This window comes from Balaenoptera ricei, chromosome X (genome assembly GCF_028023285.1).
Source record: "Balaenoptera ricei isolate mBalRic1 chromosome X, mBalRic1.hap2, whole genome shotgun sequence".
Taxonomy (NCBI): domain Eukaryota; kingdom Metazoa; phylum Chordata; class Mammalia; order Artiodactyla; family Balaenopteridae; genus Balaenoptera; species Balaenoptera ricei.
This window is the reverse complement of record NC_082660.1, coordinates 115,640,032-115,667,822: the sequence shown is the minus strand read 5'-3', so window position 1 is coordinate 115,667,822 and position 27,791 is coordinate 115,640,032. Positions and strand designations below refer to the sequence as shown.

Here is a 27,791-nt window from a genome sequence, read left to right as displayed (position 1 = left end):
GGGCCGGCAGTAGAGTGGAGCGGTGACAAACGCGAGCTCTGGAGTCAGAAAGCCTTGATGTGTCCCTGCTACTGGCTGTGTGGTCTAGGGCAAGTTACATAACCTCTCTGTTCCTGTTTCCTCACACAGTAAAATCAGATTGTTAATCTTATTCAACTCATGGGCTGATCGGAAGATTGAGTGAAATCCTGCATGCCAGCCAGTTAGAATGATCCCTGACCTTTACTAAGTGCTCAACAAACGGTAGCCAAAGTGACGACAAAGAAAGAAAACGCCTTCGGCTCCGTTCCTCCTGTGCCCTCCTTCTGAGCCTCCTACCTGAACCAAATCTGTTTTCTGTTTCTCCTCAGTACGTCTTCAGTGCCCAGCAACATCCACCTAGGAGTGGCCCCTGTCGGGTCAGGCTCGGCCTTGACCCTGCAGACCATCCCGCTGACCACCGTGCTGACCAACGGGCCTCCTGCCAGTACTACTGCTTCAACCCAGCTCGTTCTCCAGAGTGTTCCGCCTGCTTCGACCTTCAAGGACACCTTCACTTTGCAGGCCTCCTTCCCCCTGAACACCAGTTTCCAAGAGAACCAGGTGGCCGCACCAGGGGCTCCGCTGATTCTCAGTAGCCTCCCCCAAATTCTGGCTGGGGGCAACTGTGCGACCAATCCAGCACCACCCTCGGTCACAGGGGCTGGCCCAGCCGGGCCCAGCTCTCAGCCCCCCGGGACTGTGATTGCGGCCTTCATCAGGACTTCCGGTGCCACAGCAGCCCCTGGGGTCAAGGAGGGGCCGCTGAGGCCCTCCTCCTATGTACAGGGCATGATGACTGGGGCCCCCATGGAGGGGCTGCTGGTTCCTGAAGAGACCCTGAGGGAGCTCCTGAGGGATCAGGCTCACCTTCAGCCACTTCCAGCCCAGGTAGTTTCAAGGGGTTCCCACAATCCGAGCCTTCTGGGAAACCAGACTTTCTCTCCTCCCAGCCGCCCCACTGTTGGGCTGACCCCGGTGGCTGAACTTGAGCTCTCCTCGGGCTCAGGGTCCCTGTTTACGGCTGAGCCTAGTGTGACCACATCTGGGAGCCTGCTGACCAGATCCCCAACCCCAGCCCCCTTCTCCCCATTCAACCCCACTTCCCTCATTAAGATGGAGCCCCATGACATATAAACGGAGGGCTTGGGGGGAAGTGTGACCCACCAGGCAAAGTTGAGCAGCATTTGTATACGGACTTCCTCTAAGAGAGACTGACTTAAGTAGTGCACCTGCCCTTATATTTCAGTGGGGTGTCAGTACACCACACCCCCGTGCCCCACCCCTGCCTGGCGTCACCATGGCCAAGACAGGCCCAGTCGGAGCATCCCTGGTGTCAGACCACGGCTTTCAAGAGCACTAGGGGATATGTTCTTGTCGGGGTAATAGGCTGACTTGGTGATGGAGGGCAGACCTCCTGAGACGTTTGTAGCCAGGGCTGGGGTAGGGGCTTCGTGAAAAGAGTCTTTTCACCTGGCTGTATTTCACCATCTTCTTTCCCTCCACAGAGTATTTACTATCCCGTATGTGAATATCTCTGTACGTATTTGTGTGTACTCGTGGGTCTGTATCTCCATTTCTTTGGTGAGGACGGGGGTGTAGCTGTGAGGTCTTCAAGGGTGTGTGTCTCTCTGTGGGTCAGCCACAGAGATGGGGAATTTTCTGTTTTAAGGGAAAGCCTTCTCCGGTTCCCTTTGTACAAACCAAGATTCGGTTGTTCTGAGCCTATGGGGTACAGGTTGGAGCCCCCAAATCTGGAGAGATGTCACAGAGCTGGAGCAGGTCCAGGGGAGGAGACCTTCAATGGGCATGTGTGTTGGGGAAGACGCTTTCTTCCTGGGCTCAGCCTCTTTGCCCACCAGTCATCAGCCAGCAGGCCGGAAACGTCAGCTCCCCGGAGTGCTTTGCTGAAGCGCCCCTCCGGGGGCAGACCCAGCCACAAAGTCCCCAGGGGGAGGGGGGCTAAATTAGCTGGATATTTGCGCCAAGGGCTCGGGCTGTAACACCAGCCTTCACGGGCGCCCTGCCCTACACCCCGGATCCTGGCTTCCCTCCTGATTAATTTTGCCCCTGCCGCTTCCCTGCTGGCAGGTGGTGCCGGGGACAGTCGGATAATCCAGTAGCCATGTGCTTTGGGCCCGCCTCCGTCCCCGCTCGTGCCTACTTGCTGCTCAGCCTACTTTCTACTCCCCTCACAGGTCGGTCCACCCAGCCACTCCCGCGACGGCTGCAGCAGACCACCTCCAGTGGGCCTCGGCCCCTGATCTCCAGCTTTCTCACCTCACCCTGATTCCTCCTCCACGAAGATGGGAGCCAGCAGCTGTGAGCTTCCCGTCCCTCCTGTCTCTCCACGTGCCTTCCTTCCGTCTTTCCTCTTTCTGAGAAGGGCTCAGCCAATTTTCTCGTGAAGTCAACCCCTCGACCTGGGGCCTCCATCCCGTCCCCTTTCTCTTCTGTGAATTCGCTTTCCTCTCTCCGCCAAGTTTCAGAGCCAGGCTAAGAGCTCTAATGTGTCAGCCTTGGAAACAGTGATATTATCTGATGAATTTGGTTAATGTGAATCAGTGCCTCAGGACCTTTGCTATGTCCTTGGCACAAAACCAGCCACGTGACCTAACTACCTCCCCTGGTTGCCCTTCTCTCCTGGTCACTGCCAAGCCCGTCCTCTTGTTCTCCCTCTTCTCCCCCCAGGAGGGAAGCATATATGGTTGTGCAGGTGTATTTCTTACACGTCTCCAGCGCTTGGCGTTAACGTGACTTTTTCTAATAAAATCAGTTTATTATGACCATTTCCTGGTGGCGGAAAGTAAAGCATCTTGAAAAGGGTCACCTTTAAAAGTAATTTTGGCACAAAGGTGCCACATGGGTTAAGAGTGGCCCTGCCCCCCTCACCCCAACCCCATAGAACTCATCATACGAAGGTCTTCTTCACAGTTCTTGGCCCCTGTGAGCCCTCACGGCACATGACACTACTTCCCATCCCCTTCGGCACCAGCTGGGCTCATCCGAGCCCTCCGTCACCCTCTCCCTCTGTGCCCGTGCTGGCTCCACATCTACCACTTTACGTGTGGGTGCCCCCAAGGGCCTCATCCATCCTCCTGGCTCCAGGAGGGCTCTTTGGGTTGGGTCTGAAATCTAGAGCTCCAGCCCTCACTCTTCTCCTCAGCTTCTGGCTCACATTTCTAGCGGTCTGCTGGATAGTTCTACCTGGATGCCTGTCAGTCCCTCAAAGAGTGCCCCTCTGTCAACAATGGATTTTTGAAAGTCCTCCACACACACAAAACCTTTCGAAACAAAACGGCCGTCATGACTTGCCTGTTTCTGTTAATGGTGCCACCATTTTCCTGACCTTCTAAGCTTGACATTTCAGAGCCAGCTGATGGCTGCGTTCACTTGACCCTGTCCCCTCCCCATTTCCTGAACTCCAGCGCAGTTCCCCACTGTCTCTCAAATCTGGCCATTCTTCCACAGTCCCAGCCTAGCTGAAACTCACTCAGAGCTTAACCCCCTCCCCAGACATATTGGCAGCCCCCCGGGGTGATCCGACTCAGCCCGTCCAATCTGCCAGGGCACCACCTCTGTTATTCCTCTGCCAGGATGCCTCCAGGTCGGGGTGACACTCAAAATACTTCACCTCCAACCTGTTCTGAGCAGCTGGGCATTAACCCTTTATTTTCTGAATCGTGAGGCAGTCCAGGGGTCCTGGAGGAGGTGTGGGGGAGCACTTGAGGGCTCAGGGCAGCCGTTCCAGAAGTACTTTGCGCTTAGCATCAGCTCTGTCTTCAGACAGGTTCCCAAGTCTTTGACCTTCTGGCAAGGCCCTTCACCATCAGGGCCTGACTTCCCCAATCGGCTCAACGTTGCTCCCCTGACCTGTGTACTGCTCCAGTCAAAGGGATGGATTGGCTGGACTTTGAATGTGCCTCTGTTGGAGTTTCCCACCTCTGTGCTTTTGCTTTACTTGCTTCTGCTCAACCGGAATGGTCTTCCCACCCCGCTAGTACCAATTAAGTTGTATCCATCCTTCAAGTCTTGGTTCATGGAAGCTGCCTCCCCAGACCAGCCTATCCTTAAGTGAGTTCATTTAAACTTGCTGCAGTTGCCACTCTTTTGGCAACTGATTGTGAGCAGCCTGTGACATCTCCTCTATAATAATCACAAACTGTTACTCAAATCTTCAGTGACCTGAACCTATTTAGTCTCCCCAATTAGTGTGTTACCTTCTGAGGGGCAGGGGACTGTATCACCCAAAGAGCAGGGCACACTACGAAGCAACTAGTGAGCATCAGCGGACGGTTACTGATTGAGCTGGTGAGAGATGGGGGACCAAAGTTTGAGGTAGGTGACCTCCGACCTCCCCTCTGCACAGGCACTCACCCCAGGTGCTCCACTGCCCAGGGCCTGCCCTCCCTGGCTCAGTGCCCTCATGGTACCCCCACCCCACCCCCCAGCCTTAGCACCCAAGAGTTGTTACTACTTTGAACATCTCCTGCCCCTAAAGAAACTTCCCTGTCCAGTTTCTTTCCTACTCGAAGTGTTAAATTAGCTAATCTGATAAACTAACCTGTGCTGATATAGTTATGGGAGAGGGCTAGAGGAGAGCCTCAGGAGACAGGTTCATTTCAACCAGGGTCACGTGGCAACAACATCCCTGCCTTTGCAATGGTTTAATAGAGTCAAGAGACTTGCTCCTCACCCCCAGCAGCTGATGCATTACTCCCTCCTCTGAGCTCCCACAGCACTTTGTATATACCTCTTATTGTAGCACTTAGCACATGGTAGCTCCTTAGCTATGTGTTTATGTATGTTTCCCCTCCGATAGACTGTGAGCTCCTCAAGGACAGGGACTGTGTGTTAGTCACTGATGTATCCCCAGCGCCTAGCACAGTGCCTGGCACACAGTAGGTGCTCAATAAATGTTTATTGAAAGAATGAATGAGTCCTGTTTCTAATCATGGGGATTTCAGCCCTATACTAAGGCAGGCAAGAGGGGCGAGAAAAGGACAACCCATACTTGGGGGCTACCACGGCTTTTTTCCCCTCATACAGCACTGCAGGCAGCTGCCTCCCTTGCCCACGTCTGCGGCCACCCGAGGACAGCAGGGTCCACAAGGAGACCAAGGCTGCTTCCAGCAGTGCCTTGCTGCCACCGGGTGCCCCGAAGACTCTGAACTCCTGCCCTTTTCTGCTGCCCCCTTCCTGGGACAGACTCATCACTATTTCCTCATCCCTGGGTGGGACTGAGTGGTAGAAGTGTCAGGCCCTGTGGGAGGGGCGGAACAAGAAGTTATTCTCACGGTCGCAGTCTTTCTGACCCCATCATGTATTTTTAAAGAGGCGGTTGCCTCCGGCTCCAAAGCCGCTGGATCCGAGGTGAGCTCATTGCCCTCCGGCCGCTCCCAGGCCTGGGAGGCCAAGGCGGTCGCAGCCTGTGAGAGCCTCCGCCTTGGCACTCCAGGCGTGCGGCCGGCGTCCAGCAGGTGGCGCTATGGAGCCGGCGCAGGCGGGCGGGTGACCCAGCGGAGCCCGGGAAGGGAGAGGCGGCCAGGGCGGGGCGCGCCGCTCTTGGCGGAGGCGGCCGCGGCCGGCATCTTCCTCTCCCTCAGTCCTGCCCCTGCGCCCCAAACTGTCCCTGGGCGGCTCCGGCCCCCACCAAGGCCTTCCATCGCTCCGTAGCTTGGAACTTTCCCCCCGGCCCCCTCCCCCTCCCCTTCCCCTTTCCAGAGGGAATTCAGCAGTCGAATGAATGCCCTCTCCCCATTGGCCGGTCGCGCCCTGGCCCCGCCCCGTCGCCCCCCACCCCCAGCCTCCGGGACTAGCAGGTGAGCACGCGGCGGGCCTGGCCTCCTGCGCCGGCCGCCACTCTCGCACGGGCGGCGGGAGTGAGACCGGGCCGCCGCCCCCAGCCGCGGGGCGCCCGGCCTGGCCACCTCCCCACCGCGGCCTGCCTTTAGCTACATTTGCACGCACCGCCGCTTTCAACCTTGAAATCGGAGAGTGATCGAGGCACCCGCGACAGCCGTCTGCGCGCGGAGGGCCCCGACCGCCCGCGGCGTGAGCCCGGGCTCCTGGGAGGCGTCCGAGTCCGTTTGCCCAACGCTGCAGCTTAGCAGCCCGCCTCGCCATGGAAACCCGTGGTTTCGGGGAACACGTGGAGCCTGGCCCGCCCCGTTGCGGGGTCCAGAAGGCTCCAGCACTTGGCCCCTCCCCCTGGGAGCTAAGCAGGCCGCCCTTGGGGCGGACCTCATCCTCCGCGAACCACACACGCACTTGTCTTAGCAGGGACGGGACACAGTAAAGCGCCCAAGAAGCTTCCCCGTCATAGGGTAAAATATGGAAGGGGCAGGAGCTTACCGCCCAATTCCGCCCCCCCCCCAACCCAAACGGATCGCGGGTCATCCTTCCTCGGAGCACGGAGAGTTGAACAGGGCCTCCCTCTCAACACTGCACCCCCAAAATGAACATTCTGGTAAGACCATCATTAACTGTCAGCTCGCGACCTCAGCATGTAGGAGGAACTAACTTCAGCTAAACAGCCATGTTTACTCAGTATGATTTTCTTCCCTCGGCAGTAAATTGAGCCCCATTTGGCAGATGGAGCAATGAAGGCTCGAAAGATTAGGTTCTCTCTCACCCGAAGTCAGCCTAGATGCTAAGTGGTGGGCTGGCTCTTTCCCCTAGGCCGCACTGAAAGGATTAGATCATTTAATAAGAGGCCATCGTCCTCACCCTAGTCCGGACCAGGGATGCAGATTTACCTCCTGCTTTATGGGATTCACAATCTGTACCTCCTGCTTTGATCTTCCCACTCTGGCAGAAGGGCAGTGAGAGGACTCCAGAAAAGGTGTGGGGAAGGGAACCCAAAAGCAAGAAAAGAAACTGCTGTTTGGTCCCGCTTTTAACTCATCCCCTTTCTCCAGAGAAATAAAGGGGTGTGCACACCCACACACCCCAAACGCCCATGGCTGTCCACGGGTCCCCAAAGGACCATCACCTATTCCTTTGGGGTCATTCGGACTTTGCCCACAGCATCTCCCTCCTGCCCTAAATGGAAATCCTTATAGCATCCCCACGACTCTCCCTTCATCCTTTCTTCTGAATCTCAAGGAATCACCTTTTCCCCTCCCTCTGCCTGTCCTACCTCCAGCACATTTTTACCAATGTATTAAAAGAAAAACAAAAAAAATACTCTGTCATACCTGGTTTAAAGAGTTCCCATGGTTCCCCATCACCTCAGGCAAAAGTCAAAGCCATACTCCCTGGCATGGCTGGCAGGGCTCCTACACCCTCCTCCCCCACCTGTACCTTCTAGCTCCAGTGACACTGAAGTGGGTTGTAGTTTCCTGCACATACTACCCTTGTCTGTCTCCAAGCCTGTGCTCAGATGTCTCCTTAGTTCAAAGATTCTTCCCTGCCACCTCTAATTCCCATTTTCCTACTTGTCAACTAGGCATCACTTCTGAACAACCCTGTGCCCCTGCCCATCCCTCTGAGCTCCCATAGCATCCTTGGCCTAGCTGGATCCTTGCACTCGCCACATGGCCTCAGGTGTTGTTTGGGAACCCGAGGCCTCAGGATCAGAAAGTGGGTAAGTGGAGGCCAATGGGGAGGACTGCTGCTGCTCCTCCATCTGGGCAGCTCACAGATCACTGGAGAGCTGGCTGGACTCCCGTCGGCCAGACACACAGACCCCTGGCCTGTACGCTGATACGGCTCTCCAGAGACTGCAGCCACAGTGAGAGGTCCTAAGAACATAGCTTAAAAGGGCCTCATCCCAGGCCTGAAGGCATCCCGTTCCCCTCAAACAATAACGGGCTCATTCTGGAGCCAGCAGTCAGAAGGAATCATAGCTTCTACCACTGGTTTTCAGAAGTAGGGAGAAAAGTTGTAAAATCCAGGATGGGCATCTTGCCTCCATAGTAGCTGGGTCTTGGGAAAGCAGAACCACAGAATGACTGCACTGGGTAGGGGGGCAGGGGGGACACCGGCATGACAGTGAGGGCAGTGACAAGACCATGAAGTCAGCTGCTGACACAGGTGGCCCAGGGCAGGAAAGAGAGCTGGCAGGCAGGTGATTTCCTTGAGTTAAAGAGGATCATCCCTCACAGCCACCTAAAGAGGGTCCCTCCCTCCGATCATGCTCCTCCTGTGCAGAACGAGGAACGTGTGCACACGTGCGGGGGGACCCCACCAACCCCCGCCCCCCCGCGCCCAATCAACGCAGGTGCTCAACTCTCCCCACTGGCCCACCCCCAGGATTTGCCCCTGCCTTTCCTTTCCTTTCCAGATCTTGCCCCAGTGACCCAAATGCTCACTGGCCACTCCACCTTGTCCTCATTTGCTGTGCCCATCAGGACCCAAAACTGCAAAGCAGGATCAGGGCTTTCCCCACTGACTTCATGGGGATGCCCACTTTCTGTAACCACGGAAGAGCCAATACGGGGAGGAGAGAAGACAGGAGACAGAAGCCCTGACACAGGTTTTTCAGTATGCAAGTGTTTTTGACTCCACAGCCAGTTGCTTAAAATTAAACATAAAGGGCAGCCAGAATACACACCCAAATGCAAAAAAGTAAAGGCAAACATAAAATAAACCACACAATACCATGAACCCCAACAAAACCAAAAAATTAAAACCCCCAAAACCCCTCAATTTCATATATATATATATATATATATATATATATATATATATATACACACACATACATATATATATATATATATATATATATATATATATTTTTTTTTTTTTTAGAAAGGGAGAACAACTGTTCAAAACCAACTGGGCAGTATGGTGGGGGTGGGGAGCAGTCCTACAGAAGGGGGCCTAGAACTTCCCCCTGGGAACAAAGAACAAACACAATACAAAGAAAATAACCACCAATGCTCCTGCAAGGGTCAGGAGTCTCCAGAGAACAGATTGTCCCATCCTCAAACTGGCTCTTTTTTTTTTTGCCTTTTTTTTTGTCCTTTTTTTTTCCATTTTCTTCTTTTGTTGTTGTTGTTTTAGCACCTGTACAATAAAACTGTACCATCTCCAACCAGAGCTGGCCATAGGGAGGCCCTCCCGCCTTTGGATGGCACATACTCTCTACAAGGATTGTTCGGAAAAATAGCAATTGGTAGAAAAATAAGAACAAGAGTGGGAAAGACAACGCCACAGAGGGAGCCAGGACAGGGAAGCAGCCCAAGCCCCTCCCTCTCTCTCCATGAACAAACCCAGCGCTGGAAGGGAAGCCTGGTAGGGCCGCACACTCAGCCCCAGGTCCCCAGGCAGGAGTGGAGGCTGGCCGGAGACCAGACTCCTGCCCTCAACCTAGGAAATAGCTGAGGCCTGGGTTCAACATCTGGCAGGCAATCCCAGAGCCCTCTGCAGATTCCAAAGGAGAACAGGGGTGGGGGGCAGAGGGAGAAGGAGGGAGGAGAGAGAGAAGAGAGAGGAAAGGGGTGCTCTGAGTCAGGCAAGGGGGAGAGATGGGGACAAGGGTGGGGAGCTGAGAGGCTCAGTATCCAGGGCGGCCGGGGGCTCAGGGGGGAAAGCTGCAGGAACAAACCCATATTGTGCACTCTGAGGAGGGCAGTGAGGACAGCAAGGAGGGGGCTACCTTATCCTTCAGACCCATTCTCAACTCTCCTCCGTAAGAGTAACTCATTAACCCCTTACTCCCATAATCCTCCCCTCCCCAGTAAACACTAATCTCGAGACAGCAGGGCTGCTGCAAAGGGCAGGAGGGTGAAACGGGGAAAAACTGGGGGAGGGGTGAGCACCAAAGACTCAGGATTCACCCCCCACCCCCCAGACCTGGGCCAGCACCAGCCACCATCATTAGTCACAAGCCAATGGCCCCCCCACCCCTCCCCACCCCCTCCCCAGTGGTGGAAAAAAACCTGGGAGTAACTTTTTCAGAGGGAGGGAACAGCTTCAGAGCTTAATCGAGAAAGACAAAGAAAGGAGGTGAAGAAAGTCCCTCAATACAACAAGTTGTCTCAAATCGTCACAGTGATACAGACTTATCAGAAACCAATGAAACAATACAAATTAAATACTAATAAAATAAATACTATGGAAGACAAAAGAACACAGGGGAACAGAGGGGGCGCTCAGAGATTTGGGCTTTTCTCATTTCTCCTCCGGACAGGCCGTGGCCACCCAGGGCCCAGGTTTGGTCTTGGTCACACACAAGGAGGCCAGTCCAAGGGACCCTGGCGCCACCTCCCACCACCCCTGGGACCTCTTGTCCTCAGACGTGGAGTTCAACTTTCCACCCCCGTCACCAACCACGACAACAATGACGATGACAGGGAGATGAGAACTAACTGTAACCAAACAAAAAACAAAAAACAATCCAGTCACTAATGCTGGCATTGATAAGGCGGCTTCTTGTTGGTCCGTATTATTGCCTCTTTCTGCAGTCTGGTGCTCGGTGGGGGAAAGACATGGGAGGTGGGGGAAGGGTGAACTTGGGAGGAGAAAGAAGAAAAGGGAGGGGCTGTTTTCCCGGTCAACTGTTCCAAGGCTGGAACTCCACCTCAGACCCTAGGAGCCGAAGCAGCTCCGCCTCGTACCGCACCAGCTCCACAGTCTCAGAGGAGCCCGGGGCGGAGGTGGCGTCCATGCCTCCAGGCCACTCGGCGGGGGTCAGCAGCTGACTGGAGGCCACCTGCCGGTAGAACTCGGCCTTGGGCAAGGTGGCGATTTCAAAGTGCGGGAACCGAGCCTGAAAGATCCTCGAGGAAAGCTTCAGCCTCTTCAGGACGTCGGTAAAGAGAAACCAGTTGCAGGGCCTAGAAAAGGCAAGAATGGGAGTTAGGGGAGGGGGCCAAGGGGACGGGGCGGCGGGGGTGGGGTGCTGGGAGCAGGTGGGAGGGCTGCCGGTCTGGCCACCCTCCACTAAGCCACAGACCCCATGGGTGTAGCGGAGGTGCATATTTTCTCCTGTCCCCCACATTGGCAGGCCCAGCTTTCAGCTAAATGGCGAGCACTCAACCCATGAGTGACCTCTTCCAAAAACTGGGAGCAGGAGGGAAACGGGCCTTCCAGAACCTAAAACTCTGAGCAGGCTTCCCCAGGCCTTACCCGCACCCGTGACCTGGAATTTACCATCTGCTGGGACCAGTTCTGCCCCGAGCGATCCCTGCCAGCCTGTCTGGCTTCCCTTTCCTGTTCTCACTCCTGCTTCCCCTGCCTCCTTGTTCTCCAAGACCTTCCCCGGCAGAGGGGGAGCCGTGGAGAAAGGCCTAAACTGCGGGTAATCCAAAAGGCATTTCTCTTTGGCTCTGGAATGCATTAGACAAGTTTTTTCTCCAGCGGAGCACCATCATTTCTGCAGGGCCAGAGCTCACGTTACAGCTACAGCCAGTCTGACTTTGCTGAGCACACCCGACTGGGCGACAGCCTGGGGGCAGCTGGGAGGGGGGCTGCTAGCCTGGCCCGGGCCAAACGCTTGCTTTGACTAAACCACGAGGAAATGCTGCATCCCCATGTCAGTGGTCCCTGTTTCCAGGGCTGTCCCTCCTCGCCATTCGCCATTCCACTGTCCCACTTCCAGCCTTTACCACTTTTAGCCTGGACTATATTGCATCAGCCTCCTAACTGGTTTCCCTCTGCCAAGAGCCACCCCCCACCCACCCTCACTGGGTCCTCTGTTATTCTTCGTTTTCTAAAAAGAATATCGGACCTTTTCACTCGCTCCCTAAACCACTTTCAATGGATCCCCAGTATCTCCAGCAAAAAACCCTTCAAACTCTTTAGCATGATTATCATGCAAGACCCCAAACACAACCCCATTCAACCCCTTCAGCCCTGTCTCCACCCAATCTCCCTCTCTCTCTCTTTCACACACACACACACACACACACACACACACACACACACGCACGCACTGTATCCCCATCCCACCAAGTGCCAGCCATTTGATGAAGGACTAGCCCTGTTTTCTGAACTTGAATGTCTCAGTGCCTTTGCTCGTGCCACACCCTCCATCCTCCTCTCCTCACTGGCGCAGTGCAGACTCCCTGTCACCAGTGAAGCCTTCCCCCGATGTAACCGGTTGCTCATCCCATCTTCCACAGTCTCATGGCACTTGGCTTGTACCCCTATTATAATACCTGTAACAGAGCCCATTTCAGAAAGAATATAAAAGAAATGTAAACTGTGGTTCTCTCTGTGGCACAGGAATGGGGACTTGGGGTGGACCGGAACTTTTACATCTCACTTGACATCCTTCTGAACTGTTTGAGTGTTTTACAATAATAAATCTGCTTAGGAACTTGGTCTTTTATTAGAGTTAATGGTATACTTGTCTGTGTCTTCTATCAGACTGGAGATTCTTTGAAGGCCAGAGCTATATTCTAGCCCTCAGGGTTTGACCTGGTACAACTGCTTAAGACATGTTTCTGGAATTGAATGTTCTGTACAGCACCTAAAACTTCTACCCAGACCCACAGTCCTCATCCCTAAAATGCAGCATTTCTTCCAAATGACAATAACCTCTGTCATCTCACACAATCAGGGAATGGGGTGTTCTGGGTTAAGGGAAAGGGACTACAGATGCCAGACACTTGGACATCGCTTTCAAAGAATGGAGGAAAAACCCCCTCAGAACATTAACACTGGTGATCACAATTCAGTCTTGCTTTGATGAGTCAGAAGCCACTTCTGAAAGCCACAGGGCCTCGGAGTCATCATTCTACACACACACACACACACACACACACACACACACACTTCTTTAAGAACATAAACGTTCACATCGTGCTGTAGCCGTGTGGAAGGGCAGATTCAGAAGTGGCGCTGGAGGATGTAACATCAGGAAAACCAGCTCTGCTGGTACCAAGCTCTCAACGGAAAACCTGCCTGCCGCCCAGCTTGCTGAGTGGTGCGCGGCCCTCGGTTGCCCCGTGTTCTGTCTGCACCTAAAGCACACTACCCCGGTCCTTTTACTGCCTGGGGCCCAAGATCCTGTTTCAGAGAAGGAGGTGCTGAATACTTTGGAGGAATTAATTAACTGTGCAATACTATATCCCAGAGGCCCAGCCCCGCCCTCAGGGATCAGCTTATGCCCAGAAGAATAAGGACCAAAACCCCGTGAAACTTGATCCCTACTAGTGTCATCATAGAGGCTATTTTTATTCTTATCAGGCCAGGGGGGAAGGGATGCAAAGAAACTGTGGTCTAGTGGTTAGAGTCGTCAACTGAGGGGCTCCCTCACAGGGTTCCTAATCCATTGCCCCCTCCTCCCCGTCTCTCTATCAAGTGCACTTCATGTGCTTTCGTTTAAAAAAAATAGGGTCTGATATTTTAAAAATAGATATCAAAGAAAAAGTATCCTTAAAAGTGTCTGCAAAGGTATTTGAAATATGTGAAGATACCAAGAAGAGGACACTTAATGATGGAGGCCAAGAACAAAAGGACAGTGTATCCTGCATCCTCCTAACCAGTACAGCCACGGCCCTGCAGGCTGCTGAACTCCCTTCTGAATCATCAAATAAAGGTTAAATTGGGTTCAGTCTAATGCTAAGCATCAAGTATATCCTAGCCTCCGCAAACGGGTGATCCTCGTTATAATGTGCACGGTAATCTGAGAGGACAGCGGCCACGCCATCATCTCGCCAACATTAAGGCAATGAGAAACCAGCCTGTGGATTACTTAAGGACCCCGGTGGCCCCATAGCTATGGCAACCATATGTCCCGGCTTTTCCAAGAATCTCAATTTCAAATATTCTGTCTGGCTGTCCCCAGAAACCACAAAAATGTTCCAGAGATTCTAATAGTTCACCAGCCCAAATATCTCCCAGATCATCTCTTACACCCAGGAACAGGGCAAAAATCCTTCAGAGAGTGAATCTAGATTTTGGTTTTGGAAAACACACATAGTCAATGTACCTAGAGCTATTCTGAACATATCTAATCTGGGCTGGAAAGTCAGGCTGGACTTGGTCATATATTATCTTTCCTATGCTCTAGCACTTGTTCTCCAGGTCTCAGCTTCCTTCTGGAGAACTCCAGCATTCGCAGGGAGGCGGGCCAGGGTTGCCAGGCTGCTAGTGCTTGGTCCTCATAGATCTCTCAAACACTCACCCGCGGGACACTGACACCTGGAGGTTGTAGCAAGGGAGAAGAGGCTTGTCTGAGAGCTCGAACATAAAATCATCCTCTTCCACATCATCTCCTTCTTGATCGGAGCTCCCAGGAGGATTATGTAGGAGGTCACAGGCAAACCCTTCTTTTTCCTCTGTAAAGACATCATACAGGGAATTAGGACTTAGCTACATGCATAAAACCAAAGAAAAGAAATGTTCCAACAAGACAAAGAGGTGCGGCGGTGGGTGATCAGGAGACCAACAACCAGATCCCCGGTCAGGGCCAAATGTCTCTCATCTCGTGGCTCACATCCTTGGGAGGGCACGTGAAAGTTCTAGCCCTGGGAGGTAGTACTTTGTGGCCAGAGATTCCTTATACTCCTCCACCTTTCAACCGGAAAAAAGCAAGGTGGTGTGAAGGATACGCTGCCCAACTGTTGGAGACAGAAGCCTGAAGATGTCATCAGCAGTCGAAGGCAAGGGAAAACACTTGCCCTTCAAACCGCAGCTTTCCCAAGCCACCAGACTGCCTGCTGGCGTCCCCAGAAGCCCGGAGGGGGCTCAGCCTGTTCCCTTCCCCAGCCGTGTGTTCGGGTGTGGCCTGTTTCTCCTGCTCCAGCTTCCCCCCAAGCTTAGTAGTGGGTGCCTCCCTCGATCTGCAGCCCCTGGTCCAATGCGTGAATGCCGGATGACGGCCACAGATAAAGGCTCACTGCTCTTCCAACAAAGGAAAGCTCGGGCAAGAAGGCTAAGGGCTCGGGAGACAGCAGCTATCTCAGAAACTCTGTGTGCATCTTGGGGGCAGGGCAGGGAGGGAATGGTAGCTGCCAGATGAGGGGCTGGGTCCCTCTGGAGTGTGAGCAATACCAGAAGAGGTGACAACGCACACAGGCACTTCTGGCAGGGTTAGGACAAAGCCACGGAGGAGAAAGGGACTTGGAAAAGAGAGAATTTTTAAAGTACCCAGGGTGGGGAGTGGTAGAGGGCTAATGACGGATGGCTTTCTCCAAATCAATGGCATCTCCTGGTTTTGGCCAACAAGTTCTGAGTCTGGGGGAGGCATGGGCTAGAGTGTGGGCTGAAAGGGTCTGTAAGCTACTAATGGGTGAAGAAGGGCTACCTCCATTAGGTCACTCCTAGCTTTGAGAAGAATCAGTGAAACCCAAAGCAGATCCCAAACCTCTGAGCCATAGACAAGGGTGGGAAGAATCCCACTTAAAGCTTACCCAACACAGAACTGCTGTAAAAGTCCCAGGAAACGCCAGGATCACCCTCTTCCCGGCCCTGAAGATCCAAGAGGTGATCTGATGAAAGAAGAGAGGGAAGTGAGAAAAGGAGGTAGGTTAGAGAAGGAATCTAGAAGCAAAGTATATCCATATGGGGTTAGGAGAACGGAAGATGGAAAGGAAGGACCATAAGAGGGGCTGGGAGCGACCCAAGAGAAATCCGCTTCCTGCTATCCATCAGAGGTTACAAACCAGCAGCCAACAGCCAAATCTAGCCCGCTTACTGTCTAGGTTTTGGTCCAGTGTTTTAAACCCCTATAATTTAATTAACTTCTAACATTTTAAAATCGGGAAATTTCACTTAAAAATTCGGATTTCCAACTTTTCTTGAAAAAAAAATCAGGAGATCTGGCAACACTGCATCCACATTCCTACATGTCAACAGTTGGCTGGAGGGAGAGGCGACATGTGCGTTCTCCAATTCAGCAGGCCCCACCCAGCCTGCTCTGCTCTCTAACACAATCAGCCTGAAGGCATTTAGGCCTGCGACCCCTGCTTCAAATGATGTAGGGAATTACTCTGCAAGCAGAATCCTAGACCTATCCCAGGATTTCAATTCCCTGTTGGTCACAATGTTCATATATCCAATCGCGATCTTGCCAATTCTAAGTAAGATAAGGAAGCATAATTCCTTCTGTTTCATCTTTGAAAACATGGTGGGGAGGGGAATGGCCAAGTTTATCCTCATGAAAACCTATTGCTTCCACTCCTAGGTATATACCCAAAAGAATTAAAAACAGGTATTCAAATAAAAACTCATACATGAATGTTCCACAACAGCTCTATTCACAATCTCCAAAAAGTGGAAACAACCCAAATGTCATTCAGCTGATGAAGGGATTAAAAAAAATGTGGATAAACACAATGGAATATTATCCAATCCTCCATTAGGAGGAATGAAGTACTGTTACACACTATATAACATGGATGAAACTAGGAAAAAAGGAGGCTAAGGGGTTAGGACTCAGTGGTTTGTTTGTTTTTTTTTTTTTTTGGCTGCACCACATGGCTTGTGGGATCTTAGTTCCCTACCAGGGATTGAACTCAGGTCCTGGCAGTGAAAGCACCAAGTCCTAACCACTGGACCACCAAATTCTCCAAAAAAACCCCATTTTAAACCTTTTGCTTACTTGATCTGAGAACAGACATCAGGTCACCCCTTAGCCTCCTTGTTCCCTAGCTAAGCATCATCTAGGTGAATTGTTTCACCTCTCAGCCCCACGTGGACAAAAGGCAGGTTTCCATGACAAATTCAACTGTGTCATCTGTGGGCACATGGCCCAGTGGTTGCCAATATGCCACGTAGTACAGTTGGCAAGCTGATTTAGCTGTGACACCTGGGCAACAGGACAGGAGAGAGTCCAAAGGGCACAGGTGAGGTGAGGGTGCCCCCTGAAAACCAAATCCCAGGAGGAAGTTGGCAGCTACTCTTAAAGGAGCAGAGCTAAGCTTCCTGGATGGAAGGCACCGCCATGGTCCAATATACCTTCCCTTTGGGTCACACATTCTATCAGCAAAAATGCCCATCAGCTGTTGTGAGCTACTGAAAGCAGTCGTTTTTTAGCAACCTTCTAGGAGATGAAGGGTTTCTTCCGAGAGGAAAAGGCAGTCAGAGAGAAGCATTCAAGTAATGGCCGAGCAGCCAGAGCGGAAAACCTTTCATCATGTACATTAGATCTTTTGTGCATTCTATGTGAAAAAACTCTGAGGTCACGGCTGCCAGCTTATTTCCTCTTCTGTACCCTGTGCCATTTGGGAGTTGGAAGTAATTCCTTCCAAAGGCATCTGTCAGGTAGGTGTCTATTCTGTGCCTAGCCCTGTGCTAGGTGTCCCGGAAGATAAAGGAATGAGATCGTAAGTTCCCTAAAGGCAGTGCCCACGTCTGTCCTGTTCATCACTGCCTCCCTGGTACCGAAGCCCAGGTGCCTGGCACACAGTAAGAGCATAATAAACACATGGGGAAAAAAGTGGGCGGCGGGGCAGAAATTACTGTAAGGCGAGACTATAAAGTCATGTGCTTACTCAGCCTGGGTCCGGAACATATGCATTCAAGTGACTGCTGTCCCCCGCACAGGTCACACGAGGACTCCATCAGAGCAGCCCTTGCTCACCACATTCCTGGGGCTCCAAGCTTCTCTTGGAGCTGCCTTCAGAGCCCCCAGCACATTCCTCTAATTTTCCTCGCTGGCAACAGATCTTTGTCATTTGCAGGTGAATTTGCCTTTTTGAGACAGCCCAAAGTTAACTGGCACAGGCAAAGATGCCAAAGTCGGAACAGGCCCACGAGTGGCTTACAAGAGGAACCATCAAGGTCTGCTTGACGGGGCAGCTTTGAGGCACGTTTCCTCACGTCTTCTCGTACAATCAGGATGAGGAGTGACTCCTTTTCCTTGATTCTCCCTTGCCGTCCCCTTAACTTTCAGTTCTTTTCTCTTACCTTGCCTTCAAAAAGAACCCTCAGCCCAGCAATCCTGCTCCTAGGTATATACCCCAAATAATTGAAAACAAATATTGAATCAAACAAATATTTGTTCACGCGTGTTCACAGCAGCACTAGGCACAACTGCCAAAAGGTGGACACAACCTAAATGTCCATCAGCTGATGAATGGATAAGAGACAATGTGATCTATCCATACGAGTGGATATTATTCAGCCTTAAAAACATGCCACTACGTGGACAGACCTTGAAAACATGATGCTACGTGAAAGAAGTGAGACTCAAAAGACCCCATATTGTATGATCCCATTTATATGAAATGTCCAGAATGGGCAAATCCATAGAGATAAAGTAGACAGGTGGTTGCCAGGGGGCTGAGGGGGCGGGGCATGGTGGTAGAGAGCAACTGCTTAATGCGTATGGGGTTTCATTTTGGGGGGATGAAAATGTTTTGGAGCTTGATAGAGGTAGTGGTTGTACAACACTGTGAACACACTAAACGCCACTGAATTGTTCACTTTTAAATAGTTAATTTTATGTTATGTGAATTTTGCCTTGATAAAAAAACATTTTTTTAAAGTACTCAATGTGAGCCGTGACCCTGGCAATCAGAGTTTCTCTATGTCCCAGGGTCCCATCGTACCCCTCCCCATCTCCTCCAACCAAGTCACCAGCTGAGGGACATGAAAGGAGAGAAAAACAAAAAACAAGCGGTCTTCGACATGGGGTCATATGGCTGAGGTCTCTGGCAGGAAAAACAAAAACCTGTGATTCAGTGACCTCAAGTGGTAAATTGCTAGCCCTTTCATCAGTGGAAGGAAAAGCAGTCCTGATACTTCCTCCAATGCCCCAACCCAAACTGCAACAATTCCCCCCAGCTCCCACATTCTTTCTGACAGAGGACAAAAAACGAATCTGTTTTCCCTTGGGTAGGTTGGATATTATTCTTTTCTTCAAAGGGTCAAAGGGAAATCGGTCACATGCCTGCCTGTAATCTGGCCCAAGGAGGAGGTCTTCCAAAGGCCTCTCGGAGGGTTTGGATGGCTTGGTGTTCCGAGCCCAAGGACGAGAGAGAAAAGGTTCACTGTCTGACCTCCAGTACCCAGAACTGTACCTGAAACCTAACAGGTGCTCTATAAACTCACGAATGAACGAACGCATGAAGGAGCACCGCTATACCCTTCAGGATCTCAGGAGAAATGGGCCTCGTGTTAAGCCAAGCCAATGTAGGAAAATCCACATTTTCAACCCACACAAATTACCAGCATCTTCTGCTTTACAGAAGAATTCACTACCGGATACCATCCCCTTGTATTTAAAAGAGGATTTGATTCCCAGACTTTTCCAGAGCAGGGGACTTGCACAAAACGAGGGATGCTCTACATGAGGCACAACCCTGATAATCTCTCTGGCTCGCCATTTCTGCCCTTTACACCCTACAGGGACTCGCCTTCATTTGCTGCCCAGTGGGATCTCCACTAGGGGAGGAAGAAGACAATTAATCTATGGAGAATTTGGTCAGGCAAATGCTTGGGGATGAAAAGCAAAAAGCTTTTTAACTACCTCGGCCAGACAGGCAAGGTAAAAAGAAATCCGGAAGTCCACACGGACGCATCTAGGTGTAGGGGCCTCCCCAACCCTCAACCTCATGGTGCTTCCTGCAGCCACTCTACCCAGTGGTTCCTTGAGATTTGGGGCAGGGGAGTGCTATGGAGATGAAAAAAGAGAAATACCCGGTTCAAGGAATCGAAAAAGCTCCTGGTGATGGTTGTACAACATCGTGAATGTACAAAATGCCACTGAATTGTTCACTTCAAAATGGTCCTGTTGGGTGAGCTTCTCCTCAATTAAAAAAAAAAGGTGGTGGGGGGGGGGACTTCCCTGGTGGCGCAGTGGTTAAGAATCCACCTGCCAATGCAGGGGACACGAGTTTGAGCTCTGGTCCGGGAAGATCCCACCTGCCGCGGAGCGGGCTAAGCCCGTGCAGCCTAGAGCCTGTGCTCTGCAACAAGAGAAGCCACCGCAATGAGAATCCCGCGCACCACAGCAAGAGTAGCCCCCGCTCGCCGCAACTAGAGAAAGCCCGCACACAGCAACAAAGACCCAATGCGGCCAGAAATAAATAAATAAATAAATACTAAATACATTTATTTTTTTAAAAAAGGCCCTGAGTAATACTTCTCATCCCCCCAAAACAGCCTTTGGGCTCAAGTCCCTCCTCCCGGTGCCTGCATCTCCCAGCTGCCAAGGTCCTAGCCAGACTGAGCACTTTCCCTAACAGCCAGTCAGAGCTCTGTCTTCAATCGGCACTCAGTATTTGCATGGAAAAGAGGTGGCCCAGTTTTAACACTCCTTTCAGCTCCCGGCTCCCACTATGAAGTTATAGCTCCATGCCCATAAAGTTGAGAAACAATGTCAAGATTTGAATGAGGGTGTTCAGCCTGGACAGGCTAGGAAGTGCCAGAATTAAGAAAAGTCTTCTCTTGCGTCTGCAACACAGACTAGCATTCAAGTTAGTTTAAGGAGGCATCAAAAGGCTTTCTAGTAGTTGGGATTAGTTAACAGACATGAGAAGAAGAGAGAAAAACATGTTTATTTCTAATTCTTTAACTACTTAAAATGGTTTCAACATTCAAACTCCTTGGGGATTTTGGAGAAGGGGTCGGGGAAGAAAAGACTTTGCGTGCAATGGTGGTCAGAGACAGCTTTATTTGGACCCAGAGGGCCCCAAGCCCTCAGGAGGGCAGTCTCTAGCCCAAAGAGACCCCTAGATGAGACCTGCTGATCAAAGGAGAGCTTCGTGCAGTGCTATTATCATGTTGAGATGTTCCTGTGTGCCAGCTTTTCCTGGGAATTGTGTGGAGTGCAGACAACATGTGTGCGCGTGGAGGAGAGTGCGTGCGGTGCACGGCATGCAGGAAGAGGCCACAGAGGGTGGCTTGCCCCGAGCCCCGCGCCCCGGTGATGGTCCAGCTAAAGTGAACAAGAGTCCTCACTGCCCCAGAACAAAGGCCTGAAGGAGCATCCCCAAGCGGCTCCACCCCTCACAGACAGGGGCCTGGGACCCCCGAGCTGGCAGAGGGAAGAGGCGGTCCTCCTGCTGCAGCCAGAGAGGCTGGGTCCTGCTGCGGGCGGGAGGCCTGCGCACAGCGGGTGGCCAGCAGGGATGTGTTGGTTTGGCTGCGGACTGGACGGGGGCTGGCCGAGCAGGAGTCAAGGGCTCCCTCAGCGGCCTCCTGTCACTCCCCCTCCAGCTTTTATTAGTACCTAGAAGGCAATCCCCACCTAGTCCTCCTTCCATGGGGACCTTTAGCTCAGGTTCCTTTGTTTCTTCCTCCATCATCAGCTACCTAGTTAACCTTTGTTCAATAAACAAATGAGCCCCTGATTGGGAGCCCAGGACTGTACTGGGGGAGGCAGGGGGTGGGGAGAGTTGGGGACTGAGGCCACAGCCTGGGAGAGAGGGAGCGGCCTCGGGCGAATCCTTGGCCCTGTGGGCTTCCAGGCGAGAGGGGCTGTACCACAAACACTGAAGCCTCCGCGGAGGATCAGCGACACAACTCCCAGCTGCTCCATCTGACCAACTGCCGCTCAGGCAGCCTGAAGAAGTCACCGCTAGTGCAAGGGCCAAGCTGTGATGTCACGAAGGAGGCGGGGTTCCTTCATTCGGAGGTCAAGTCTGAGGAGATTCCCACTGAGCATGCCCAAGCTAGACTTCCCTCCTTCCCTCCTCCCCGCTGCCCAACTCGGCAGAGCTATCTAACTGCAGACAAACAGCTGTCATCCGCTAATAAGAAAATAAATGCAAGTTGGCTTGTGGCCCTTGCCATGGGCCTTAACACTACTTTTCCAGAGGGGGCAGGTGAGGGAGGAGGAAAAAGAAGCAGGAGGATGCAGAGGGAACATCACAGTCGCCACAGAGTGTGAGGAAGAAAGCACTGGAGGGGTCCCAAGGGTTGGACTTTGATCACCAACAGGGAGAAAGTACAAAGTGCAAAAACAAAAGCAAAATGTTAAGTGTCACTTCTTTGCAACCGACATACCATTCAAAGCACAAGTCCACACATTTTGCCCCCAACTAAATCTACTAGTGGGGCTGCTGTCCCACAGGGAGGCCTCCCCACATACCGAGCGGGGAAATGGGTCCCCGCGGGCTACCAGGGCCCTGAAGAGGATGCGTGTGATGTGGACACTCAAAGCACAGGGACAAGAGGAAGCGACCTTCTGACTTTTTAAAGTTCACAGAGATTTCTGAGCCGCCAGAAGGAAAGCCCGTGCAGAGGGCTGACGCCCCTCACGGGAGGTGCTTGAGATAGAGGGAGATGAAGGGCATCTCGGGAGCTCAGGGATCAGAGGCCAGACCTAGGGACGAGGTTTTGAGTCTGGGCCGTACTCACCGCTCAGAAAGCGCTTCATGGTGTCGCTGCTGGCCAGCTTCATGGCCGTCTGTCCCGAGTAGGTGGCCAGCGTGGGGTCAGCCCCGTAGGACAGCAAGAGCCAGATGGTTTCCAGGTTGTCGTTGACCACCGCATCGTGAACTGGCCTGCGAGGTGATACAGGGTGAGAACAGCAGGGCCCAAGTGGGAAGCTGGGTGTCTAGGCCTCACGCCACCTCATCAGGGAAAGCAAACTGAGATGACCCCAGTGTAACGTGGGTAAGACTTAGGGCAGGGGAACCACTTGCTGGCCTGCACTGCCCTCTAGCCCTACCTTTCTCCTCCCTCCCATTTCTCTCTCTTATCTTTCCCCCACCATGACGGGACAGTCCCTGTGGCACAATGGAGCTCCGCTGTTAGCTCTGGAGCTCAGGAGAGAACGGGCCCCTGACTGAGGATAAACTTAAGAGCAGATGCTGGGGGATAGGAACGGAAAAACCCAGACGACTGCCCCAGAGCAGGGATGAGCAGAGCTGCTCCACACACCAGGCCGGTGGCCAAGCAGAGCCTACATCCTTTGACCCAAGTCCCCCCACGCGGTATGCAACTTGTGTCAGTTTCACCCAGGAAGTAGTCCCTCGAATAGAGCACAGGAGAACGGGTGTAATTTCTTTAAGACAATGGCAGGTGTCTTTTTTTTTTTTCTTAAGTATATAGACATCAATTCAAGAATCACATCTGGGATGTTACCCTAAGGTCAACCTCCCAGTTCGTAAAGCCCGAGATTCTGCCTGAGACAGGTGCACAGGATGATCGCTAGACAACACCAGCCTCCCCTCAGTGAGCAGTGTGCACTGGCCAGCAGGAACTCATCCAGCCTTGCCCTCAACCTGTCCGAACCGGGGCAGGTTCTCTTGAGGGAGGGGCTGCGCGGGGGGGGGGGGCTGGCGGGGGGTAAGGGGAGCAGCCTTCTTGCCTCGTGCCGTCCTGCGCGCTGCAGTTTACGTTGGCACCGTGCTCCAGCAGGATGTTCAGGATGTCAGTCCAGCCCCGGGAGCAGGCCTCGTGCAGGGCCGTGTAGCCAGCGTTGTCACGGTGATTCACATCTTCACTGTCTTTCTGGAGGCAGTAGAGAACAACGTCCTGTGGGAACAGGGAGAGCACCGTGAGCAAACAGAGGCCGAACTCCGGAAATCACCCGAGTTAGGTGTGAAGCTCTCCAAATGTCCAGAGTCTCAGAACCTGCTCTTTAGTCCAGAGACTGACAGGCAAATCTCAAAATCTTTTGCCAACAAAATCAGTCCTGAGGTGCCATCGCCAGGGGCTCAACTTTGGGCCGTGTCCTCAGCCGTGGGGAGGCAATTCCAGTGACCGAGAATACTCATCTGGGTGTGGTTTGCTGGCGTGAGGCCCTCAGAGAGGCTCACCTGCCCACCCAGAGCTTACACCCTCAGGCCTCAAGTGTCTGAGCACCCTTTCTGTAGTCTGGGGCTTTTCGAGACAGCCCCAGACCAGAGAAATGAGACATGTGCTGGCAAGCACAGCCCCTGGCAGTAATTCGAGAACAAGGAAGAAAGAATTGGTTTAAGTACTATCCCTGGATGCTGGTTTTAATTGTTTTAAGTACTATCGCTGGATGTTTATCCCTGGGCAGTCAATTCCAGCCCTCCCCTCAAATCAAGACTGTTCCGAGGATAAGCCAGTATGGTCACTCATCCATAGTAATGATTAGCTTCCCTGGGCTGAGACGACAGGACCAGAAGTGGGACTCCAGGCCGAGAAGCAGCCTAGCTAGTCTAGGATGAAGCTGGTGAATACGCTGACGGGGAGGGGAGAGGCAGCCCCTCTTCTGAGGGAAAGAGGCTGACAGCAGCTACCAGGGGCCTCTCATCAACTCCCCCAGGCCCTGGTGAGATGGGACTCAGTCGTCCTGACTGACAGCTAGCTCACTGGCTGGCTGGCTAGAGCTAGCGAGCGCACGAGCCTGTGTGTGCCCACTGCCTCTACCCAGGGGACCACAAGGCCCCCTACCCTCCTCATCAGTGCAGATGTTGCCTCTTCCTCCAGGCCCCAGACTACTCCTCCCTCCCTCCCTCCCTCCCTCCCATGACAGGCTGTCCAACCTGCTCTTGCCCTGTCCTGATTGGTTGGCCTGTGGTTTCCTGTTGGCTGCTTTGGCCCCAGGTAAAAGAAGTTCACTTAAAGGGCAAGTGTTGGTCATCATTTTTTCTTTCGATCTCCCTTGGCAGCTACCCAGGCCCCCACACAAGGTGCTCGAGACAGATACGTGGCTTGCCAGTAAGACACTGTCAAAGCGGCTCTCCCGTGCCAACCAGGCTGGCTGGGAGTGCAGCTGTCTTTAAATGAGTCAGTTATGGGTGTCGGAAGCCTTAAAAAAAAAGAGGGCCTACTCTAAAGCCCAGCAGCTCCACCCTTCAGAGCAAATCCTGGGGAAATAAGTGGTGTGGCGGGCAAAGGCGCATGGTCAAGGAGCTCATATCAACAAAAATGTCCAACAAGGTAACTAAATGATGGCAAATGAGTCAGGCTTCTGCCCCTACCTTGGCATTTGGGAATCAAAAAGACTTTGGTGTGAATTCAGACTCACATGTACGTAGTAGCTGAGTGATTGTGGATGTATCACTTAACATTGCTAACCCCTGATTTTCTCACCTATAAAATGGGGTTAATAAAACCTACTGCCATAGGCTTACAGTGAAGATGAAAGGACACGACGTAATGAGAACTCAACACGACAAAATAAACACCAGCTTCCTTTCCTAATTTCTTTTCGATCCATAGGGAAGTAGCATAAGGTCGGGTGAGCTCATCTCTGCCCCTCCAATGTACTCCTGACCCCCTCACTACCAGAAGCCGAAACGAGGGGAAGCTGGAGAGGGATGTAAAGAGTGAGCAATGATCACCCCCGTCCCTGAGTGGGGGAGCCACGGCACAGGGAAATTCAAGACGACATAAAAACCCCCAAATCCCATTTCTGGCCTAGGAATGTACTGGATGATATTGTGTTACCATTTCAATTCTGTTCATCCTAAATTGCCTTTCAAAAGGGTTTGCATTCCCACACACCACGCCAGGGTCAAGGCGGCCTCAGAGGCCGTCTGCGCAGTAGGAGGAGGCCAGCCTGGGCTCAAGCCCCAAACCAAGCCCTGCCCAGGCCACAGAAGAGCCAGTGGCGAGAAGCTTCTCCACAGATGCTCGGGCAATGGCATCCTGTGGCTGGGGCGGCTCCTTACCTTATAGCCAAGACGGGCCGCCCGCTGCAGGAGGGTCTCGCCAGCATTTTTGTTCACTATGAGCCGACGAGCCTCTGGGGGGATCTGCCGGGCTGCAGGTGACTCGGAGGCCTCCTCTAGGCCAGCACTTCGGGACTTTGAGGGCGTGCATGGTTCTGTGGGTCTCGCTGGGGTGGGAGATTTGGGAGAGCGTGTCTTCTGCTGGCTCCAACGCCCTTTACCCTGGAAAGCAGAGACGCAGTCCTAGATCAGCACAGGTCCCCGCTCATTTCTACCTGGTGAGCAGACGCTAAGGGGCTCAAGTCCTCAACCCCAGAAACCAAGGAATAACGACAGGATTGGAAAGCGCAGGTTGAGGAGACATCCCAGCCTCTCTCAAGCACTCTGCATGCCTTCTTTACCTGCCTCAGTCCCCGTTTATTGTGGTTTTTACAAGTCATCTCGATAAATAAGCGGGAGCAAACTCTCAGAGTAAAGAGAAGAAGTGGAGACAGCTAGCTTTGACTAAAGAGGCACGGCTGTGGAAGCCTTCACTCTTGTTGCAAAAACCTTCCCCCCACATCCAACCCTCACCAGGTTTTTCCCACCTCTCACCACACTGTGTCCCCGATCACACTCATGCCCACCTGGGCTGGTGGAAAGCGATCAAGCTCACGAAGCAGACAGACCGGGTTTTGAATCCTGCCTCTGCCAGCCGCTAGCTATAAGACCTGGGGCAAGACCCAACCTCTCGGAGCCTCGCTTTTTCCCTTGCGGGGTCTTTGAGATAATGAACTAGAGCAGCTCCAGAACAATGCACAAGGTGGGTGCTCACAAAACCTTAGTGTCCTTTCCTCATGAAATGACCCCTGCATGTCTCCTTTATCCTCCCATCTTGAACTGGAATGTCTAGAGCAAGTTCCCATGCCTGGCCCAGCACGGTTTAGTGAGTCTATAGGGGCAGGTAACTTGTCTCTTTCAGATGAAGGGAGGGGACTTCAGATGGGGAGGAACTGTGTTCGAGGAGCTGTACTCGAGGAACCAGACCCAAGGCGCCTCATCTGCACCTGGACCTAAGTTAGATGATGAGATTCGAAACCTGGAGTTGATACCGTAAGTGGACAAGACTTTGGGGGGGCCTTGGGAGAGGAGGGTATGACTTGCATGTGGAAGGCTATGAATCACTGGGGGGCCCGAGGACAAGAATGTGCCCTCATCAGACTTTAAGATGGCCCCTGATGATCCCCACCTCCTGATATTCATGCTCTTGTGTAGCCCCCTTCTGCACTGGAGAGGACTGATCTGTGTAGCCAACAGGAGAAGGCAGAGATGACGGTGTGTGACTTCCAAGGCTAGGTCCTAAAAGACAATGTTGCTTCTGCTTTGCTCTCTTTTGGATCACTCATTCTGGAGGAAGCCTGCTGCCAGGTCATGAGGACACTCAAGCATCCCTTTAGAGAGGCCCACAGGGCAAGTAAAGGAGGCCTCCTGCCAACAACAAGCATCAACTTGCCACCATGTGAGGGAGCCACTCTAGAAGCAGATCCTCCAGCCCCAGTCAAGCCTTCCGATGAATGGAGCCCTGGCTGACACCATGACTGCAACTTCACGCACGGGAGACCCCAAGCCAGACACAGCGAAGCTGCTCCTGAATTCCCGACCCCCAGAAAGTGTACGAGATAATACATGTTTATTGTTGGGTTAAGCTGCTAACTCTTGGTAGTTTGTTGCACTGCAATAGATAACTAATACATCCCACTTACCCAAGTCCCTTAGAGCATCAAGGTCTCACTTAAATCCTGTGTCTTCTCCAACATTCTACAACACTCTGGTCCCCACTGCCCTCTTTCTCTGCAACACCCAGAACACCTAGTCTGAATCACATAATCCAATGCCTTATGTCTGACTGTCAATTTCCTCCCGTTGTTTCACGGACAAGTCTGGCCTCTCCTGCTACGTTTGAAGCTCCCCGGGGTCAGGGTTCACATTGTCATCTTCTCTTTTGTTCCTTACAACACTTAACTCGGGGTTGGGCACATCACTGCAACAAGCATTTGTTGACTTGATCCAAGGCAGCTATAGGGAGAGCCCTGGGCAGCCAGAAGAGTTGCCTAGAAAGACACGAAGCCAGGAAAGGAATGGCAGCAGGGAAAAGACAAGGTCCCAGGGCATTTGTTTCCTCTGGTAAATCCCAAGACAAGAGCTGCTACATGTCCACATCCCAAAAGGGCAGAGAGGTACGATAGCTAGCAGGAAGGCACCGGCTACGAGTGTAGAATGCTGCTTTATTGCCGGGAGGATAGAGGTGTATTACGGTGATACTGGAGGACGCTGGGTAAAGTACCCAGGTTTTTG

General features: G+C 52.5%; 2 protein-coding genes across 13 annotated transcripts in view; one reads left to right on the top strand and one right to left on the bottom strand.

The window, feature by feature from the left end:
• ELF4 (E74 like ETS transcription factor 4) overlaps nucleotides 1–4,950 on the top strand; it is a 47,815-nt gene extending 42,865 nt beyond the window's left edge. For 4 of the 7 annotated variants that reach the window (XM_059911065.1, XM_059911064.1, XM_059911067.1 and 1 more), the window contains 2 exons: nucleotides 351–909; nucleotides 1,527–2,301. In XM_059911065.1, the coding sequence (XP_059767048.1) occupies nucleotides 351–909; nucleotides 1,527–2,021 (1,054 nt within the window). In that variant the 3' untranslated portion in view covers nucleotides 2,022–2,301. Of the gene's footprint in view, nucleotides 1–350 lie in introns of all 7 variants that reach the window. The other 3 variants (XM_059911069.1, XM_059911070.1, XM_059911068.1) reach the window with 3 other exon arrangements.
• A 4,954-nt stretch (nucleotides 4,951–9,904) lies between these two features.
• Nucleotides 9,905–27,791, bottom strand: part of BCORL1 (BCL6 corepressor like 1) — a 60,930-nt gene continuing 43,043 nt past the window's right edge. For all 6 annotated transcript variants that reach the window (XM_059911254.1, XM_059911258.1, XM_059911255.1 and 3 more), the window contains 6 exons: nucleotides 25,458–25,679; nucleotides 23,180–23,346; nucleotides 22,225–22,370; nucleotides 15,330–15,407; nucleotides 14,102–14,255; nucleotides 9,905–10,805 (listed from right to left, as the gene is read on the bottom strand). In XM_059911254.1, coding sequence (XP_059767237.1) covers nucleotides 10,523–10,805; nucleotides 14,102–14,255; nucleotides 15,330–15,407; nucleotides 22,225–22,370; nucleotides 23,180–23,346; nucleotides 25,458–25,679 — 1,050 coding nt within the window. In that variant the 3' untranslated portion in view covers nucleotides 9,905–10,522. The remainder of the gene's footprint in view (nucleotides 10,806–14,101; nucleotides 14,256–15,329; nucleotides 15,408–22,224; nucleotides 22,371–23,179; nucleotides 23,347–25,457; nucleotides 25,680–27,791) is intronic.